This window comes from Sardina pilchardus, chromosome 9 (genome assembly GCF_963854185.1).
Source record: "Sardina pilchardus chromosome 9, fSarPil1.1, whole genome shotgun sequence".
Taxonomy (NCBI): domain Eukaryota; kingdom Metazoa; phylum Chordata; class Actinopteri; order Clupeiformes; family Clupeidae; genus Sardina; species Sardina pilchardus.
The window spans coordinates 34,777,940-34,800,351 of record NC_085002.1 but is presented as its reverse complement, the minus strand read 5'-3'; the positions used below and the strand labels follow the sequence as shown (position 1 = coordinate 34,800,351).

Below are 22,412 nucleotides of genomic sequence, written 5' to 3'. Positions count from 1 at the left end.
AGCTCTGGCCAAAGGTGTGGCTTAGGGACTCTATAGCGCCACCTAGTGTGTTGTCTGTTGTGGTTGACATACACATTCACGAAAATGAACCAATTTAGGTGGTCTTGTGTGTTATTGCTGCCGCTAGTCGGAGACAGAGCTCTGGCCTAAGGTGAGGCTAAGGGACTCTATAGCGCCACCTAGCGAGTTTTCTGTTGTGGTTGACATATATATTCACGAAATCGAACCACATTTGGTGGGCATGTGTGTTATTGCTATCGCTAGTCAGGGATAGAGCTCTGGCCTAGGATGTCGCTTAGGGACTCTATAGCCCCACCTAGCATGTTGTCTATTATGGTTGACACATACATTCACGACAATTAGGTACGCTTGTGTGTTATTGCTGCCACTAGTCAGAGACAGAACTCTGGCCTTGGGTGTGGCTTTGGGACTCTATAGCGCCACCTAGCTTGTTGTCTGTTGTGGTTGACACATACATTGATGAAAATTAAACAAATTTGGTGGGCATGTGTGTTGCTCATGCACATGCCTACAAACAAGTACGTGTTGCTTTGTTAGATTCCGCAAATGTCACGGGTCCGCACCGCAGGTGCTCGGGCCCGCCATCGCCGCTTGCGGCTATATTTATTCTCTCTTCCTCTTAGCCCGTGCGGCCGTTTCACCAACTTGGCAGGCTCCAAAACTCTTGTAATTTGGCAGGCATATGTAGAATTGCATTTGATACTCAGAGACAGAGCCCTGGCCTAGGGTGTGGCTCAGGGGGTCTATAGCGCCACCTACCGCGCTGTCTGTTGTGGTTGACACGTGCATGCACGAAAATGAACCAAATTTGGTAGGCAGATGTGTTGTTTGAATCTGAACAGCTTTTACATTTACACTACATAGTGAATCTTAAACAGATTTGAGTTATGATTATGATTATGATTTTTGCACATCATGTATTTTGAAACACTTCTCCTAGACGGTTTATCGAAATCATATCATATGTCATATGAGCAGTAAAAGGATCTTGAGGGGTTGCCCGAGAGGAATTGCGAACAGATTTTTGAATTTTCGAAGCATATCGAAATGGCGAAGGTTTGAATTATGGCGTCTTATTACGAAACAGGAAGTTGGTGTTATAGGCAGAAAAAAGGTTATAAATTGGATGTAATTTGGAAGCTACATTTGGAATTGCTTCTACTAGTCAGGGACAGAGCTCTGGCCTAAGGTGTGGCTTCGGGACTCTATAGCGCCACCTAATAGCACGTTATCTGTTGTGGTTGACACAAACATTCACGAAAATGAACCAAATTTGGTGGACTTATGTGTCATTGCTATCGCTAGTCAGAGACAGAGCTTTGGCCTAGGGTGTGGCTTAGGGACTCTATAGCGCCACCTAGTGCGTTGTCTCTTGTGGTTGAAACATACATTCACGAAAATGAGCCAAATTTGGTGGGCACATGTGTTATTGCCATCGCTATTCAGAGACAGAGCTCTGGCTGAGGGTGTGGCTTAGGGACTCTATAGCGACACCTAGTGTGTTACCTGTTTTGGGTTGACATTTACATTCACGAAAATGAATCAAATTTGATGAGCTTGTGTGTTATTACTGCCGCTAGTGAAAAACAGCTCTGGCCTAGGGTGTGGCTTAGGGACTCTATAGCGCCACCTAGCACGTTGTCTGTTGTGGTTGACACATACATTCAGGAAAATTGACCAAATTTGGTGGCCATGTGTGTTGCTCATGCACATGCCCACCAACATGCCTCATGTTGCTTTGTTAGATTCCGAAATGTCACAGGTCTCCGCACCGCAGGTGCTCGGGCCCGCCATCACCGCTTGCGGCTATATTTATCTTCTTGTTTTCAAGTAGCAGGATGCTTAACGGTCGCAACTTCTGATCGAATGTCAGTCATCATTATGTTAAGCCCGCCCACCAACTCTATACATGATGTGACTGGTTCAGTGATCGCTGCCAAAGCCCAGCTCCCAAGTCAAACGGAGAGTCGCTAGGGGCGTCTAGATTTAGGCTACTTGGAAATGGCTTGACAAATGTTTGGTGGTTTAATTGTTCTGCCACACAGTTCGATTGTTTTCTCACTGCAAACAAACAGCTCTCGGGTTCGACTGGAAACGAGCCGAGGCCACCTCGGCTAAGCGGTCTCGGTCCATTTGTTTTGTGCTGACACAAGTACAAGCACAGTACAAGCAAGTACAAGCACAAGTACAGTAATTCATTGTGCTGTTTTGTGCTGAGTGTGATTGCTGCTTTCACATACCCAATTGAACCGGTTTTTGGGGGAAATGCTCCACGTTCCGATTCAAATAGCCAGGTGTGAAAGCACCCTTGGGAATTTTTTTCAGCGCTTACGTGAAGTGAAGTCGTAAAGTCTATGTGAGGAACTGGTCTTTTTTTTATTCTGAAATATCCAGATTGGTCAAATCACTGGAGTCAATAAGACTAGAGTTAAAGAGTTAGGTTATATTCATAAGCCTACTTTCTACCAGGGGAACACATGTACCACAGCACCTCAATGCGACAGTGGAGAAGCATGCACGAGAACACACAACCTGTGTGCTGTGCACAAACGGTGGGAAGACATGAACAGAATTAATTTCATAGTAAATGTATTAGCCATAGACATTTTATTTAATCTTAGATAGACAGACCATTAGATTGACCTCACATACCAGTACCACATGGCAAGCCAAAAAAGCATTTATTTTGATATCTTGATCAAGCTTCAGTGCCATATAAAGTACTAGTGAGCCTTTTTTGTCAGCCAGTTAACTAGTGAACCACATTTTTCTGTACTAGTAAACTAGTGAGACTACAATGTATATCTTATGAAACTATTTCGAGCCAAAATGCTCACAGATAACTACACTGCTCAAAAAAATAAAGGGAACACTGGTTCATAGGATTATAGCATCAAGTCAGTCACACTTGTGGGATATTGATCTGACCAGTTAAGCTGGACATACACTGTGCGATTTTTTCAATCGCGGTATTCTGCTGCTGCTCATACTGTACGAGTGAATTTGCAGGGGCAGCTCACGATTTCTGTTCTCACACTACACGATCCGATGGTCGGATGCGATTTGACTGCTCACACTGTACGTCCATATCGCAACAAGTTGGACTCTTTTATCTGGAACTTTATCAGCTGTGCTGCCATGCGGCTCCGTGTTATCTAATTGCTTTCAGTGTTGCCAGGTCACGTGAGGAGAAATACGCAGCAGGTCTCTGAAAATAAGCCATAACAAACACACAACCCCAAAAGGTTATAGCATCCCCTCCCCGAACCCCTTTTACATTTCTGGGGTGGTCATGGAGGAGTCTACCGTGAGAGTCTACGCAGCTGCATAGCCTAGGTTCAAAATGCCCCCTGTGTAGGTTATACGTGTAGGCGCTGCGTGCAACCAGCAACTTCACACAAGATCAAGCCCAAGTCACTTAAAATAAGCAGACTATGGCAACACCGTTTGTTTTGTTGTCCGTATCTGTGTTCGTGCATGTGTAGTGTGACAGGTTGAGGTAAATCGGCTCAAACAGTGCTTCAACAGTGCGATAGACTCACGGGGGGCGACCAGGATTTCAAACAAGTTTGATATTCTCCCGATCGATCGGGAGGTGGTCGTGAGGTGGTAATCACTTCTCGTTACCCCATGTATACTACACGATGCGAGACGCACGACTGAGCCAAAATTCGGCCCGATCCCCAAAATAGTCGCACGACTCAAAAATCGTGGCAAAATGGGCCAAAAATCGCACAGTGTATGCCCAGCTTTATGTAACAGAGGTGGTGTGAATCAGGTAGACCTGCTTGGCCCCAGACTTGATGTCTGGAGCCTACAGAGGTTGAACAGGGTAGTCCAACTCCTGCAGATTGGCACACCAATACGTTCCATTGCCAAAAAGATTGCTGTGTCTCCCCCTGCAGTCTCAAGAGCATGGAAGAGATTCTAGGAGACAGATAATTGCTCTAGGAGAGCAGGGCAAAAGTGGGATTTCCGTGTGTAAGCAACTTTTCCCACTGGTTCCCCTTCCTTGTTCGATTTGCTGTAACTTACGTTTGATTTTTATTCATGCAACTCTCATTTACTTAGCCTGATCAATTTGTACCAGAGATTTTACCTGTTAGAAAAATGTCACCTGGGATAAAACTCCCCCTGCAACCCTGATTTGCATTTGTATAGCCTTCCCTAGAATTAGAAGGAGGGGGTCATGGGGGGATGACTGCAAAGCAAGGCCCACGTCAATTTCCGGCAAATCACAGCAGTTTTCTGCATTGCCTGCGAATTGCCGTGAACAGCCGTAAACCTGAGCTTTCGCTACAATCTACAATGCCACATACTGACAAAAATCCCACTTTTCATGCAGTGTACAGAATGCTGAAGAGGTGGTGAAAAGCATGTTCAAGTTTCCTATTATCACTCCTCACCTGCTAAAATTGAGTAAGGTAATCAACCTTCAAAACGATACCTATATCTAATGAATTGAACATCATATTACTGAAATATAAACATTCAAAGGAGTTGAACTTCTGCCTCTGAAGTTGACTGTCGACTCAACACTCACAAACACATCTACTTTAAAATCTATGGTAGGCTACAGTATGTTGGATTAACAACGACACAGCACGCGGATAGCTTGGTGGTCGTCAATGAGTGCATTTACCGTAAATATTAGAGTAGACCGGTTAAGACGAGATGCCTCTAACATTTTGCTGGAGTTGAATTTATCACCTCAAGAAACAAATGTTTCTAGACTAGAAAAGGTAAGTTTTTCAGCTAAATGTATTTACGGCCGTAAAGTGTAGACCTCCCGCTGTTTCAAACCACACACAAAAAAAAAATCCACGATTTTAGCACAAGTAACATAAATGGTATTTTTTTCTCGGAAACGCCTGTTGTGACAAGCGACTGGTTTCGCCGTGGAGAGTCACAAAGAAGAAAAAATATGTAATTTATTATTTCTTCTAACTCAAACTCATTGGACTTGGCTCATTTTCTGTTTCAATACCCTCACCAGATTGGAGAATATTATGACCCTAACCAGTTAACTAGAAGCATTTTAGCTCTCTCAAGTCTCAGTTTCTCTCAAGATAATGTGGTTCACTAGTTAACTATTTAACGAAAAAGTGGCACTAGCATTGGATTGGAATGTTAATTCAACTTGCCATAGTTCCATGGCTGGAGTTGTTAAGAAAGGAGCCAGTGTATGCATGTTTGGAACACACACACACACACATAGCCCTAGTGGCCAACCAAGGTACAAATACCTCTTTTCCACCAGGGCCGTGGCGGTGCTGGTGCTGACGTTGAGCTGGTTCTGGTAAAGCACCGGCACACATTTCCATAGGGTTCAGCACTGAGCAGAATGTTACTAGAGTGTTACTAAGCCGACGTTACTGGTTACTAGGCACTCCAAGCTGCCTTCTACCCAAATTCCTTTGCGGCCACGTCTAAATCAGCTGTGAAAACAAAACAAACATGGCTGCCGATATCGGTAAATGACTGCTGAATCGGTTGAAATGTCATTTGTGTGACGTTGCCATGCCAGTGCCGGCTTTTTGGCACCAGCACCTGTCATTGTTCGGTCGAAACACGCAGAACCAGTTCGAGATTGGGCACCGGCACGGCACCAGCACTGGCACCGCTGCGTTGGAAACGAGGTAAAAGTGATTGATTGTGAGTGTCTGTGTGTGTTCTATGACCATTTGTGCAGAAGTGTAAAAATCTTACTTGCTGGTAAGTAGCCTCATTACATTCCAATCTCGTGGGAAGATACTCAGTTTCATCAGATTACGAAACACACAGAAGATCTTCAGCAAGAGCTCCTAAGATAGTTAAGGAAGACAAAGAGAAAAAAACATCAATAATAATAATAATAATAATAACTAGAAATGCAATTCCAAGGAATTACCAGTGCATGAAAATGCTAAAATATATAGATAGATAATGTAGATATGGTTACTTAGGTGTAGCTAGGGTAAACATGGTGGTTGCATAGTTTAAAGACAGTTGATCTGTGAAGGTAGACAGTTTAAAGCTTAAACATTCCAGTTGTAACTTAACCCTCTAACCGCCCAAGCCGCCGTACGGCGACAAGCAACATCACTGATTAAAACAGACGGTAGATCCGAGTAGGGTGACAAATCGCCTTTGTACTCTCCACCACTAGTTGGCAGACATCGAGAGCTTCGATTCAAGCCCAAATTGGAGTAAAAAAGTTTTCAGGAAGTGCCTGTATTACTCGCGAGAAACAAAAAAAAAAGACGCATTTCCTGTTTATAACGCGGAAGTGAAATGCGCGATCGCTATGCACAAATTGAAGCAGAAAAACGGCAAATGTTAAAAAACAAAGTCGTGTGTTATGAAGTCTTGGGTCTGCCATTCACCTACTCTGATTCTGAAGGAGAATATCTGCCTTTTGGAGATTATGATCGGTCGTTCATTGGCAGTGACAGTAAAGATGCGTCTGTGAATGGAGGTGGGTCTTTGCGTGTGTACGTCAATGTTTACCTGCAGCAATGTTGATCAAAGGGTTCAAATAAGCATGGTGTGCTTGGTGCCAGTGATAATCATGATGATAGTGTCTGTAATTGACATGGTACAGACAGCAGGTCTAGTAAAAATAGGGCTCTGAAGAACTACAAAGTCATCCGCGATAGGAACTGATTTGACCAGGCTACTTCATTATATAGTAACATAGGGATTGTGGTAATACTAATAGTTTACTATTGTTGGTTTACATGTGGCTGTGGTCCTGTTTGTTTGTTATGTCTGTGAAATTACAAAAATCAAAGTAAAACTGCTCAAATGTGTTCAACAATCAGTATTTACTGAAATGTGCATAATTTGACGCTATTGCCATCCTGTGACGTCATAATATGCAAATTAGATGAGTAAATGTACTCCCTTTATAAACTTTAGTTCATACTCAATGATTTTCACATTTACAGTAGGACTTTATCTCTGACCACTTTCAAGCCATGGCCTTTTGAATTTTTTATGCAAAAATCCAAAAAAACCCGGGCGGTTAGAGGGTTAACTAATGATTTCTAAAAGGTATATAAAAATGTTAACTATGTTAACAATGCTAACCAGGTTGATCAGCTAACTTAACTAATGATTTCTAACAGACATTTTAAAAATGTTAACAATGCTAACTATGCTAGCAATGCTAATCAGGTTGATTAGCTAACTTAGCTAATCATTTCTAGCAGTAATGCTAAAAATGCTAACAATGTTAACTATGCTAACAATGCCAACCAGGTTGATTAGCTTATTTAGCTAATAATTTCTAGCAGTTATGTTAAAAATGCTAACAATGCTAACTATGTTAACAATGCTAACTAGGTTGATTAGCTAACTTATCTAATCATTTCTAGCAGTTATGCTAAAAATGCTAACTATGCTAACCATGCTAACTAGCTAACTTGCTAGTGAGGACTTTTATTTTGAACATTTGTTACTAGGGTATCCATGGTGGCCACTATCAGGAAACAAGAAGTTACTGCAGTATAATCATGTTGGTTGCTATGGAAACGGTCATAAACGCTTAATTTTAAAGGTTGCTATGTTGGTTGCTAGGTACATAGAGGTTTCATGAAGTTGACTGGAGGCATAGTGGATGATAACTGACAGTTGGAATGGTTGAACAGTTCAATAGTTGAGTAGTTTCAATGGTTAAATGATTTAATAGTGTATTATTGCAGTGAGGACCTTTATTTTGAAACAGTTGTGGACAGAGGAAGTAGTGAAACAGGATCTGTAGTCTTAATGAGATTGTATGCCTATAGCCAGAGAAACTGACAGTTGATACAGGTGTAATCAATTTAACTGGCTAGTCTTAAGAGAGCCTGAGTGCATATGCTTGAAGCCTGAGACAGAGTAAATAATTTAAAAGTTGAATGTAGTCTAATTAATGTTGATAGACAGAGAGTTTAATGTACAGTACCCTCCAGAATTATTGGCACCCTTGGTAAAAGTTGACTAAAAATAGGTATAAAAAATAATCTTTAAGTGATTTATTGTACTCCCACAATGAAAACAATGAGGAAAAATATACCCTGCAAGGCAAGCAAATTTATTCTGAGAAAAAGGAAAATCTCATAAAGAAATAAATATTTTTAACAAAAACAGCTTGCTCACAATTATTGGCACCCCTGAAACATATTATGTACAACATTTAACAGGAGCATTTTCCTATGTAAATGCAACGTTTTAAAGTAAATCAGAGTGTCTGTGAACTTTCAGAAGTAGTTCATGACGTTCTTTTTCACTATGGTATGAAAATGAAGTCCCTCAGAGGCTAAATCCTCTAGTCATTTTTCAACATTGGAGAGACAAGAGAATACACTAAATTGAAATAAAAAGAAATTGTGTTGACATTTGTAAGTAAGAGAATGTCTATGGAAACTAGGTATTTAGTTGAAAATGCCTATATTTCCAGTTAAAATGATGACTAAAAGGTTCTAATCATCTGGAAATGTGGCAAACATGCTTGGACAAAGACCCATGGCTAGTTTGCTCCCACGCACAGTATGGAGGATGGTATGATAGGCAAAAAAATCCCTAAGAACCACTGTTGAGAGTTACAGACAAAGCTATCATCTTGGGGTCACCAAGTTCCCCCAAAAAATCTTCAAAAGTGACCTCACTGCTAATAGATTATTTAGACAGCATGTCAGGTTAAAGCCAGTAGAGTCATTTAATGAACAATGTAAATGGCAGGAGTTATTGAATGGTACCATGACATGTCTGGGAGTGTGGTCCATTGTCAGATGAAAATAAAATTATGCTCTTTTGCTAAAAACACTTAAGGTGTCTTTGGCGTACATAGAAGAATGACTATACTAAAAAGAACCCCATGCCTAATCAGAATTATGGTGGAGGGGCTGTGCTATTGTGGGGCTGTTTTAATTCCCAAAGGCCTTGGGAACCTAATTAAGGTGCATGGCATCATGAACACCAAGAAAAACCTGAACATTTTCGAAGGAAATCAAACAATCTCTGCCAAGGCCCTAAAAGTTGGTCATGATTGGATCATTCATCAGGTCAATGAACCAAAACAAATGCACAGATCAAAACAAATATGGTTTACTGAACACAAAATCAAGCTTCAGACATTGCCATAGCAGTCCCCTGATCTAAACTCCATAGAAAAACAGTGGGATGAGTCAACAAGAAGAATGCACAAGTGTGGACCTAGCAATCTGGACGATCTGGGGAGGTTTTGTAAAGATGAATGGTCTTAAATCCCTTACTTTGTATTCTCAATCTTTATGGGGTGTCAGAGAAGAATATTACATGCTGTTTTGTTGACAAAGGGAGGTTTAAGAAGGTATTACAAGTAGGGGTGCCAATAATTGTGAGTGACCTGTTTTTATTAAAAACATTTATTTCTTTATGAGATTTTCCTTTTTCTCAGAATAAATTTGCTTCCCTTGCAGGGTGTATTTTTCCTCATTGTTTTCATTGTGGGAGTACAATAAATCACCTAAAGATTATTTTTTAGACCTATTTTTAGTCAACTTTTACCAAGGGTGCCAATAATTCTGGAGGGTACTGTATGTTGATAGACAGTTTAATGGGTGGATGAGTGAATGGTCTGAAGAAGATGAATGGATAGAAAGTTGGATGGAATGTGCCTTATATTCTTGTAGAGTGGAGAGACACAGCTCTCTACTGAGAGTAGTGGATACAGATACAGGTGTAATCAATTTAACTGGCTAGTCTTAAGAGTGCCAGAGTTTGTTCTTAAAGCCTGAGACAGAGTAGATTGTTTAAAAGTTGAATGTAGATTGTCTAATTGATGTTGATAGGCAGACTGTTTAGAATGGGTGGATGAGTGAATGGTTTGAAGAAGATGAATGGATAGAAAGTTGGATGGAATTAGGAAGACTTATGTTGATACAGTTGATACAGGGGAACAGAAAATGTAGTCTCAAGAGAGCCAGTGTGAGAGAGAGAGCTGCTGCACCTGGACTGGCCACCTGGCGTAACATTCTAATTGCTGCCGTGATGTCATAATGAGCAATGTTAAGTCTATGGGGAAATTTGAATAGTTTTTAATTTATAGTTCAAAAAGTATAAAAGTTACAAAGTTGAAAAATATAAAGCCCACATCGCGTAAGTAAGACCTACGCAACAAAGTTTGAATGAAGTTTCTACGTTAAATGGTTGAAGTTGCATTAACTGCGTTAGAAGAAGAAGAATAAGAACTAGAAATGCAATTCCAAGGAATTACCAGTGCATGAAAATGCAAAAATAGATAGATAATGTAGATATGGTTGCTAAGGTGTAGCTAGGGTAAACATGGTGGTTGCATAGTTTACAGAGGGTTGATAGTGTGAAGGTAGACAGTTTAAAGATGAAACATTCCAGCTCTAACTTAACTAATGATTTCTATTCATGTTAAAATGTTGATTAGCTAACTTAGGTAATGATTTCTAGCAGTTACGCTAAAAATGCTAATTATGCTAGCAATGATAACTTTACTAACAATGCTAACCAGGTTGATTAGCTAACTTAACCGATGATTTCTAGCAGTAATGCTAAAAATGCTAACTATGCTAACAATGCTAAATTTGCTAATAATGCTAACCAGGTTGATTAGCTAACTTAGTTGATGATTTTTTGCAGTTATGCTAAAAATGCTAACTATGCTAACCATACTAACTAGCTAACTTGCAATTGAGGACTTTTATTTTGAAACATTTGTTGCTAGGGTATCCATGGTGGCCACTATCAGGAAACAAGAAGTTACTGCAGTACAATCATGTTGGTTGCTATGGAAACGGTCATAAACGCTTAATTTTAATGGTTGCTATGTTGGTTGCTAGGTACATGGAGGTCTCATGTAGTTGACTGGAGGCATAGTTGATGATAACTGACAGTTGGAATGGTTGAACAGTTAAATAGTTGAGTAGTTTCAATGGTTAAATGATTTAATAGTGTATTATTGCAGTGAGGACTTATTTTGAAACAGTTGTGGAAAGAGGAAACAGTTTAACAGGATATGCAGTCTTCACAGAGAGATTGTATGCTTAAAGCCTGAGAGAGAGAGGGCTGCTGCAGGTGGGGCTGGCCACCTGGCATAAGATTCTAATTGCTTAACGACCCGATTGTGATGTCATAGAGGCCAATGTTAAGTCTATGGGGAAATGTATAATAGTTTTTAATTTATAGTTTAAAAAGTATAAAAGTTACAAAGTTGAAAAATACAAAGCCCGGATGGCCTAAGTAAGACCTACGCAGCAAAGTTTGAATGAAGTTTCTACGTTAAACGGTTGAAGCTGCATTAACTGCGTTAGAAGAAGAAGAAGAATAAGAAGACTTGGAACTAGAAATGCAATTCCAAGGAATTACCAGTGCATGAAAATGTAAAAATTTGTAGATAGATAATGTAGATATGGTTACTAAGGTGTAGCTAGGGCAAACATGGTGGTTGCATAGTTTAAAGAGTTGATAGTGTGAAGGTAGACAGTTTAAAGCTTAAACATTCCAGTTCTAACTTAACTAATGATTTCTAACAGGTATGTTAAAATGTTAACTATGTTAACAATGATCACCAGGTTTATTGGTTTACTTAGCTAATGATTTCTAACAGTTATGGTAAAAATGCTAACAATGCTAACTATGTTAACAATGCTAACAGGGTTGATCAGCTAACTTAGTTGATGATTTCTAACAGTTATGCTAAAAATGCTAACTATGCTAACCATGCTAACTTTGCTAACAGTGCTAACCAGGTTGATTAGCTAACTTAGCTGATGATTTTTAGCAGTTATGTTAAAAATGCTAACTATGCTAACAATGCTAACCAGGTTGATTAGCTAACTAAGCTGATGATTTTTAGCAATTATGCTAAAAATGCTAATTATGCTAAAAATGCTAATTATGCTAACCATGCTAACTAGCTAACTTGCTAGTGAGGACTTTTATTTTGAAACATTTTTTGCTAGGGTATCCATGGTTGCCACTATCAGGAATAAAGAAGTTGCAGTAGTATAATCATGTTGGTTGCTATGGAAACAGTCATAAACGTTTAATTTTAATGGTTGCTATGTTGGTTGCTAGGTACATGGAGGTTGACTGGAGGCGTAGTTGAAGATAACTGACAGTTGGAATGGTTGAACAGTTAAATAGTTGAGTAGTTATAATGGTTAAATGATTTAATCGTTTATTATTGCAATGAGGACTTTTATTTTGAAACAATTGTGGACAGAGTAACAGTTTAACAGGATATGTAGTCTTCAGAGAGATTGTATGCTTAAAGCCTGAGAGAGAGAGAGAGAGCTGCTGCAGGTGGGGCTGGCCACCTGGCATAAGATTCTAATTGCTCAACGACCCGATTGTGATGTCATAGAGGCCCATGTTAAGTCTATGGGGAAATGTTTAATAGTTCTTAATTTATAGTTTAAAAAGTATAAAAGTTACAAAGTTGAAAAATACATTCCACAGGTCTCCTAAGTAAGACCTACGTAGCAAAGTTTGAATCAAGTTTCTACGTTAAACGGTTCAAGCTGAATTGCGAGCGTTAGAAGAAGTAGTGGAATAATAATAAGAAGCCTAGGAAGAACAGTACAGTGCATTTTCATGCACTGTAATAAGAAGAAGTTGAAGAGTAGGAAGAACAGTACAGTGCATTTTCATGCACTGTAACTAGAGATGCAATTCCAAGGAATTACCAGTGCATGAAAATGCAAAAAATTTATAGATAATGTAGATATGGTTACTAAGGTGTAGCTAGGGTAAACATGGTGGTTGCATAGTTTAAAGAGAGTTGATAGTGTTAAGGTAGACATTTTAAAGCTTAAACATTCCTGTTCCAACTTAACTAATGATTTCTAACAGGTATGTTAAAATGTTAACTATGTGAACAATGATAACCAGGTTGATTGGTTTACTTAGCTACTGATTTCTAACAGTTATTGTAAAAATGCTAGCTATGTTAACATTGCTAACCAGGTTGATAAGCTAACTTAGTTGATGATTTCTAGCAGTAATGCTAAAAATGCTATCTATGCAAACAATGTTAATTATGCTAACAATGCTAACCACGTTGATTAGCTAACTTAGCTAATCATTTTTAGCAATTATGCTAAAAATGCTAACTATGCCAACAATGCTATCTATACTAACAATGCTAACCAGGTTGATTAGCTAACTTAGCTAATCATTTCTAACAGCTATGTTAAAAATGCTAACTATGTTAACAATGTTAACTATGCTAACTAGCTAACTTACTAGTGAGGACTTTTATTTTGAAACATTTGTTGATAGGGTATCCATGGTGGCCACTATCAGGAATAAAGAAGTTACTGCAGTATAATCATGTTGGTTGCTATGGAAACGGTCATAAACGCTTAATTTTAATGGTTGCTATGTTGGTTGCTAGGTACATGGAGGTTTCATGTAGTTGACTGGAGGCATAGTTGATGATAACTGACAGTTGGAATGGTTGAACAGTTAAATAGTTGAGTAGTTTCGATGGTTAAATGATTTCATAGTGTATTATTACAGTGAGGACTTTTATTTTGAAACAGTTGTGGACAGAGGAAACAGTAACAGGATATGTAGTCTTCAGAGAGACTGTATGCTTAAAGCCTGAGAGAAACTGACAGTTGGTGCCCAGGTGGCCAGCCACCTGGCGTAAGATTCTAATTGCTGCCGTGATGTCATAATGAGCAATGTTAAGTCTATGGGGGAAATTGTAATAGTTTTTAACTAATAGTTTAAAAAGTATAAAAGTTACAAAGTTGAAAAGTCTTAGCACACATGTCCTAAGTGAGACCTACGTAATACAGTTTGAATGAAGTTTCTACGTTAAACGGTTCAAGCTGAATTGCGTGCGTTAGAAGAACTAGAAATGCAATTTCCTTGGAATTACCAGTGCATGAAAATGCAAAAATAGATAGATAATGTAGATATGGTTGCTAAGGTGTAGCTAGGGTAAACATGGTGGTTGCATAGTTTACAGAGAGTTGATAGTGTGAAGGTAGACAGTTTAAAGATGAAACATTCCAGCTCTAACTTAACTAATGATTTCTATTCATGTTAAAATGTTGATTAGCTAACTTAGGTAATGATTTCTAGCAGTTACGCTAAAAATGCTAATTATGCTAGCAATGATAACTTTACTAACAATGCTAACCAGGTTGATTAGCTAACTCAACCGATGATTTCTAGCAGTAATGCTAAAAATGCTAACTATGCTAACAATGCTAAATTTGCTAATAATGCTAACCAGGTTGATTAGCTAACTTAGTTGATGATTTTTTGCAGTTATGCTAAAAATGCTAACTGCGCTAACGATGCTAACCATGCTAACTAGCTAACTTGCTAGTGAGGACTTTTATTTTGAAACATTTGTTGCTAGGGTATCCATGGTGGCCACTATCAAGAAAAAAGAAGTTACTGCAGTATAATCATGTTGGTTGCTATGGAAACGGTCATAAACACTTAATTTGAATGGTTGCTATGTTGGTTGCTAGGTACATGGAGGTTTCATGTAGTTGACTGGAGGCATAGTGGATGATAACTGACAGTTGGAATGGTTGAACAGTTCAATAGTTGAGTAGTTTCAATGGTTAAATAATTTAATAGTGTATTATTGCAGTGAGGACTTTTATTTTGAAACAGTTGTGGACAGAGGAAACAGTTAACAGGATATGTAGTCTTCTGAGAGACTGTATGCTTAAAGCCAGAGAAACTGACAGTTGGTGTCCAGGTGGCCAGCCACCTGGCGTAAGATTTTAATTGCTGCCGTGATGTCATGATGAGCAATGTTAAGTCTATGGGGGAAATGGTAATAGTTTTTAAGTAATAGTTTAAAAAGTATAAAAGTTACAAAGTTAAAAAATACAAAGCAGGCATGGCATAAGCAAGACCTACGCAACAACATTTGAATGAAGTTTCTACGTTAAACGGTTGAAGCTGAATTGGCTGCGTTAGAAGAAGAAGTTTAATAATAACTAGAAATGCAATTCCAAGGAATTACAAGTGCATGAAATGCAAAAATAGATAGATAATGTAGATATGGTTACTAAGGTGTAGCTAGGGTAAACATGGTGGTTGCATAGTTTACAGAGAGTTGATAGTGTGAAGGTAGACAGTTTAAAGCTGAAACATTCCAGTTCTAACTTAACTAATGATTTCTATTCATGTTAAAATGTTAACTATGGTAACAATGATAACCAGGTTGATTGGTTAACTTAGCTACTGATTTGATGCAGTAATGGTAAAAATGTTAACTATGCTAACTATGCTCACATTGCTAACCAGGTTGATTCGCTAACTTAGCTAATGATTTTTAGCAGTTGTGCTAAAATTGCTAACTATGCTAGCAATGCTAACTATGGTAACAATGCTAACTTAAACTAACAATGCTAACCAGGTTGATTAGCTAACTTAGTTGATGTTTTTGCAGTTATGCTAAAAATGCCAACTATGCTAACAATGCTAACTATGCTAACTAGCTAACTTGTTAGTGAGGACTTTTATTTTGAAACATTTGTTGCTAGGGTATCCATGGTGGCCACTATCAGGAAACAAGAAGTTACTGCAGCATAATCATGTTGGTTGCTATGGAAACGGTCATAAACGGTCATTGGTTGCTAGGTACATGGAGGTTTCGTGTAGTTGACTGGAGGCATAGTTGATAACTGACAGTTGGAATGGTTGAACAGTTAAATAGTTGAGTAGTTACAATGGTTAAATGATTTAATAGTGTATTATTGCAGTGAGGACCTTTATTTTGAAACAGTTGTGGACAGAGGAAGTAGTGAAACAGGATCTGTAGTCTTAATGAGATTGTATGCTTAAAGCCTGAGACAGAAGGTGCCTCTCATATAGCATTTACGCGTCCTCTCTCGCTCCTCGATCCTCACTGATCTACATAAAGAATGATGGAGCGGCAACAATGGGATAGTCTAGCCCTTCTTCTATCTTTCTTTAAGTAGATCATTGAGGATCGAGGAGCGAGGGAGGACATATAAACGCTGCTTGAGAGGCACCCACAGTAAATACTTTGAACGTTGTATGTAGATAGTCTAATTAATGTTGATAGACAGAATGTTTAATGGATGTTGATAGGCAGATTGTTTAATAGATATTGATTGACAGTTTAATGGGTGGATGAGTGAATGGTCTGAAGAAGATGAATGGATAGAAGGTTGGATGGAATGTGCCTTATATTCTTGTTAAGAGAGACACTGATACAGCTCTCTGAGAGTAGTTGACACAGGTGTAATCAATTTAACTGGCTAGTCTTAAGAGAGCCAGAGTGTGCTTAAAGCCTGAGACAGAGTAAATCATTTAAAAGTTGAATGTAGATAGCCTAATTAATGTTGATAGACAGAGAGTTTAATGGATGTTAGACAGATTGTTTAATAGATGTTGATAGACAGTTTAATGGTTGGATGAGTGAATGGTCTGAAGAAGATGAATGGATAGAATGTTGGATGGAATGTGCCTTATATTCTTGTAGAATGGAGAGACACAGCTCTCTACTGAGAGTAGTGGATACAGATACAGGTGTAATCAATTTAACTGGCTAGTCTTAAGAGAGCCAGCCTGAGACAGAGTAGATTGTTTAAAAGTTCAATGTAGAGCGTCTAATTGATGTTGTTGATAGGCAGACTGTTTAGAATGGGTGGATGAGTGAATGGTTTGAAGAAGATGAATGGATATAAAGTTGAATGGAATTAGGAGGACTTATTTTGATACTGTTGTGCGCAGAGGATACAGGGGAACAGAATATGTAGTCTTCAGAGAGGAGCCTGAGAGAAACTGACAGTTGGTGCCCAGGTGGCTGACCAGCTGGGGTAACATTCTAATTGCTGCCGTGATGTCATAATGAGCAATGTTAAGTCTATGGGGGAAATGGTGATAGTTTTTAACTAATAGTTTAAAAAGTATAAAAGTTACAAAGTTGAAAAATACAAAGCACATATGGCATAAGCAAGACCTACGCAACAAAGTTTGAATGAAGTTTCTACGTTAAACGGTTGAAGCTGAATTGCGAGCGTTAGAAGAAGAAGTTTAATAATAACTAGAAATGCAATTCCAAGGAATTACTAGTGCATGAAAATGCAGAAATAGATAGATAATGTAGATATGGTTATTAAGGTGTAGCTAGGGTAAACATGGTGGTTGCATAGTTTACAGAGAGTTGATAGTGTGAAGGTAGACTGTTTAAAGATGAAACATTCCAATTCTAACTTAACTAATGATTTCTATTCATGTTAAAATGTTGATTAGCTAACTTAGCTAATGATTTGTAGCAGTTACACTAAAAATGCTAATTATGCTAGCAATGCTAACTTTACTAACAATGCTAACCAGGTTGATTAGCTAACTTAACCAATGATTTCTAGCAGCAATGCTAAAAATGCTAAATTTGCTAACAATGCTAACCAGGTTGATTAGCTAACTTATTTGATGATTTTTTGCAGTTATGCTAAAAATGCTAACTATGCTAACAATGCTAACTATGCTAACCATGCTAACTAGCTAACTTGTTAGTGAGGACTTTTATTTTGAAACATTTGTTGCTAGGGTACCCATGGTGGCCACTATTAGGAAACAAGAAGTTACTGCAGTATAATCATGTTGGTTGCTATGGAAACGGTCATAAACGCTTAATGTTAATGGTTGCTATGTTGGTTGCTAGGTACATGGAGGTTTCATGTAGTTGACTGGAGGCATAGTGGATGATAACTGACAGTTGGAATGGTTGAACAGTTCAATAGTTGAGTAGTTTCAATGGTTAAATGATTTAATAGTGTATTATTGCAGTGAGGACTTTTATTTTGAAACAGTTGTGGACAGAGGAAACAGTTAACAGGATATGTAGTCTTCTGAGAGACTGTATGCTTAAAGCCAGAGAAACTGACAGTTGGTGCCCAGGTGGCCGGCCACCTGGCCTAAGATTCTAATTGCTGCCGTGATGTCATAATGAGCAATGTTAAGTCTATGGGGGAAATTGTAATAGTTTTTAACTAATAGTTTAAAAAGTATAAAAGTTACAAAGTTGAAAAATACAAAGCAGGCATGGCATAAGCAAGACCTACGCAACAACGTTTGAATGAAGTTTCCACGTTAAACGGTTGAAGCTGAATTGGCTGCGTTAGAAGAAGAAGTTTAATAATAAGAAGACTTGGAATAACAGTATAGTGCATTTTCATGCACTATAATAATAAGAAGAATAGGAAGAACAGTACAGTGCATTTTCATGCACTGTAATAATAAGAAGACTTTGGAAGAACAGTACAGTGCATTTTCATGCACTGTAATAAAAAGCCTAGGAAGAACAGTACAGTGCATTTTCATGCACTGTAATAACAGTACAGTGCATTTTCATGCACTGTAATAAGAAGCCTAGGAAGAACAGTACAGTGCATTTTCATGCACTGTAATAATAAGAAGCCTAGGAAGAACAGTACAGTGCATTTTCATGCACTGTAAAAAGCCTAGGAAGAACAGTACAGTGCATTTTCATGCACTGTAACTAGAGAATGTAATTCCAAGGAAATGACGAGTGCATGAAAATGCAAAAATTTACAGATAAATCATGTAGATATGGTTACTAAGGTGTAAGGTGCTAGGGTAGACATGGTGGTTTCATAGTTTTTGAAAGTTGATAGTGTGAAGATAGACAGTTTGAAATTGAATGAGCTAACCTGATTACCAGATTAGCTAACCTGGCTAATGATTGTTAGCAGTCATGCTAAAAATGCTAACTATGCTAGCAATGCTAACTATGCTAACAATGCTAACCAGGTTGATTAGCTAACTAAGCTAATGATTTCTAGCAGTTATAAAAATGCTAACAATGCTAACCATGCTAACTAGCTAACTTGCTAGTGAGGACTTTTATTTTGAAACATTTGTTGCTGGGGTATCCATGATGGCCACTTTCAGAAATAAAGAAGTTACTGTAGTATAATCATGTTGGTTGCTATGGAAACTGTCATAAAAGCTTAATTTTAATGGTTGCTATGTTGGTTGCTAGGTACGTGGAGGTTTCATGTAGTTGACTGGAGGCATAGTTGATGATAACTGACAGTTGGAATGGTTGAACAGTTAAATAGTTGAGTATTTTCAACGGTTAAATGATTCAATAGTGTATTATTGCAGTGAGGACTTTTATTTTGAAATAGTTGTGGAAAGAGGAAACAGTTTAATGTAGGATATGTAGTCTTCACAGAGAGATTGTATGCTTAAAGCCTGAGAGAGAGCTGCTGCAGCTGGACTGGCCACCTGGCATAAGATTCTAATTGCCCTATTATGATGTCATAATCGTAATGTTAAGTCTATGGGGGGAATTTTAATAGTTTTTATTTAATAGTTCAAAAAGTATAAAAGTTACAAAGTTGAAAAATACATAGCTGAAGTCACCTAAGTAAGACCTACGCAGCGCAGTTTGAATGAAGTTTCTACGTTAAACGGTTGAAGCTGAATTGCACGCACAAAAACGTTAGAAGAAAAATAATAATAAGATATCGGATAATAGTAGAGTGCATTTTCATGCACTCTAATAATAAGAAGAATAGGAAGAACAGTACAGTGCATTTTCATGCACTGTAATAAGAAGAAGCCTAGGAAGAACAGTATAGTGCATTTTCATGCACTATAATAAACAGCATAACAGTAGAGTGCATTTTCATGCACTCTAATAATAAGAAAAAGCCTAGGAAGAACAGTACATTGCATTTTCATGCACTGTATCTAGAAAACGTAATTTCGAGGAAATTACCAGTGCATGCAAAAGCAAGACATAAGATAAAATGTGAAACAAACTTTAATTTACAAACAGTTGTGGACAGAGGAAGTTGAGGGAAGGGGGGGGGGGCTGTTGTATGTATGTGGCTTAAGCCTACCTTACACTGGCAAGATTTGGGAAAGATTCTTGAAAGACTGTAGTCTTTTGAGCAAAGTCTGAATGAGGGGCATTAGTTAAAAGACTACAGTCTTTCAAGAATCTTTCCCAAATCTTGTCAGTGTAAGGTAGGCTTGGGCAGTGTGTGCAGTCCAACCAACCAGCTGATTCTAATTAGTACAACTCTTCAGCCAGGCAGAGCAGCTAATTGGTGAGATCACCTGTATTAAGTGCACAGATAGAACCAATACATGATTGGACTTTTACTCTCTGAAGCTTGACTTTTCCACCTCTGAGGGTGAGTGCGTGTGAGTGTGCGTGCGTGCGTGTGTACGTGCGTGTGTGTGTGTGTGTGTGTGTGTGTGAGTGGATGTAAGGAGCATGGCTTTCTATGATGCAGTGAAATGGGGGAGTTAGGTTAAGGTGAGAATGTTGTGGAGTGCATGGAGAAGTGTGGTATATATGAAGTGCTGCAGTCAGGTGTGTGTGTGTGTGTGTGTGTGTGTGTGTGTGTGTGGATGAGTGAATGGGTAGACAGAGAGAGCTGAGCAGAGAGCATTATAATGCAGGTTCAATTTAACTGGCTGTCAATTAAACTTGATAGGGCCTTGAGCAGCTGGCTCTTGACACAGGTGCAAATCAGCTTAATCAGCAGTGCAGTGCGATAGACCTCTGAAGCTCGTCTACAAAAAAGCTTGCCATATATAGGCAGTTGGCTTCAATTAACTCCCGGATCTCCTTATATGGGCAAGGATGGCAGCTTCAGAGGTCTATGAAAAGTCAATGGGGAAAAATATTTTGCTAATATCTCAAAAAGTATCAAGTTTACAGAACTGAAATATACATACACTTAAGCCCTATTCGCACGGGATTAGTATTACCTGTGGACCTTTGGTGATTTGTGATAATTGCGGAGAATGCCTGAGATCTTAGTCCCGTGCGAATGTGCCATGTCTGTAATTTGTAAAGTAAAAATTCCGCTACAAATTACCTACTGTATTTCGCCAAACACAGACGTCCGGTGATAATACTAATCCCGTGCGAATCTGCATCTCAGTGATTGCTACTGCAATTGCATATCTTTTCTACTTTCTGCGTTGTTTTCGGACGTTAGCATACGACATATCCGGGTGTAATGTCAGTGAAAATAGAGTAATTTACAGACCTTGCTTATCCCGTGCGAATGCGCTGCAAGTAACACAGAGGTGGGGCGATAATTTGAAAATGACCAGAGGTCCACAGGTAATACTAATCCCGTGCGAATAGGGCTTTAGTCTTATTTTCAAGACCTACGTAACACAGTTTGAACCAAGTTTCTACGTTAAACGGTTGAAGCTTAATTAGACCTGGTTAGGAGAATAATAATAAGAAGAAGAAGAAGAAGAAGAAGAAGAAGAAGCCCAGGAAGAACAGAACAGTGCATTTGCATGCACTGTAAAAAGCCTAGGAAGAACAGTACAGTGCATTTTCATGCACTGTAATAAGAAACCTAGGAAGAACAATATAGTGCATTTTCATGCACTATAATTATCTATTTTGTACACATTGCACATTGCCTTTAAATGCTGACATTTTATAACTAATGTTTCTTGAGCCAGCAAGGTTTCTTTCCTTCTTACATTCTTGTTTTACGTTTCCTGCTTCTTCAACAGTGTGCAAAGTCAGTGGCTCTCTACACCTTGAATATGGCAACTAGTGTCTCACTGGCAAATGCAACTATAAATTATATGGTAACACTTTATTTTAATGTGTCGCTGTTACAGTGCACCTACCCTATTAGGTACAGTGGTACAACCTGTGTAACAACATGTACTAGCATGTACTAACATTGTACTTGCATTACGTATTTGTGGGTATCTACGTGTAGTTCTTATATTGTAATACTGAGTGCTTTTACAAAACTTTGCCAATTTGCCTACATTTTTCATCAAAGGGAAAGGGCTGACCTGAGACCTGCTGGATGGGGTAAATTATAGATTTAATGAACATAACTGGTACACTTCATTTTAATGGGTTTCTGCCACTGTATCAAAGAGTAATAAGTGTTTACCAACACAGTTGATGTGCTACAGTACGTAGGGTAATGGCAGACATCTTCCAAGACATCAAAGACACAACATACAGGTAATATGTGCGTGCAAGTAATTAACTGGTACAATGGCATATTCTGTATAGCCTACTTCATTATTTGACCAATGATTGCTGTGTTGGACTGGCATTGAAAGACCTGATAGAAAACTCGGTGCCATCTCACCTTCAACTCCTCCTTGCTCTGGAAGTTCTCCAGTATTTGCTGGAAGTGGATATTTGTCATCTGTCTGAGCAGTGAAAGGAGACAAGACACATATTCACCCTGCCAATGGAAAAGTGGTCAGATTATTGTGTGTTAGATCAGATTATTTCTCCATTATCATACAACTACAATGGTTAACAGATGCAAAACAACATCACAATAGCAAAGAAAAGCACAACAAAACATGATTATAATAGAAACATTGAAAGCTGAACTTCATCTCTAAAACGACAACACAGAGGA

The 22,412-nt window shown here is 38.6% G+C and overlaps 1 protein-coding gene across 1 annotated transcript in view; it reads right to left on the bottom strand.

The window, feature by feature from the left end:
- Window positions 1-22,412, bottom strand: part of dock3 (dedicator of cytokinesis 3) — a 597,933-nt gene that overhangs the window by 288,089 nt on the left and 287,432 nt on the right. The window contains exons 27-28 of the mRNA XM_062544851.1: window positions 22,131-22,229; window positions 5,731-5,825 (exon numbers count right to left, since the gene is read on the bottom strand). Coding sequence (XP_062400835.1) covers window positions 5,731-5,825; window positions 22,131-22,229 — 194 coding nt within the window. The remainder of the gene's footprint in view (window positions 1-5,730; window positions 5,826-22,130; window positions 22,230-22,412) is intronic.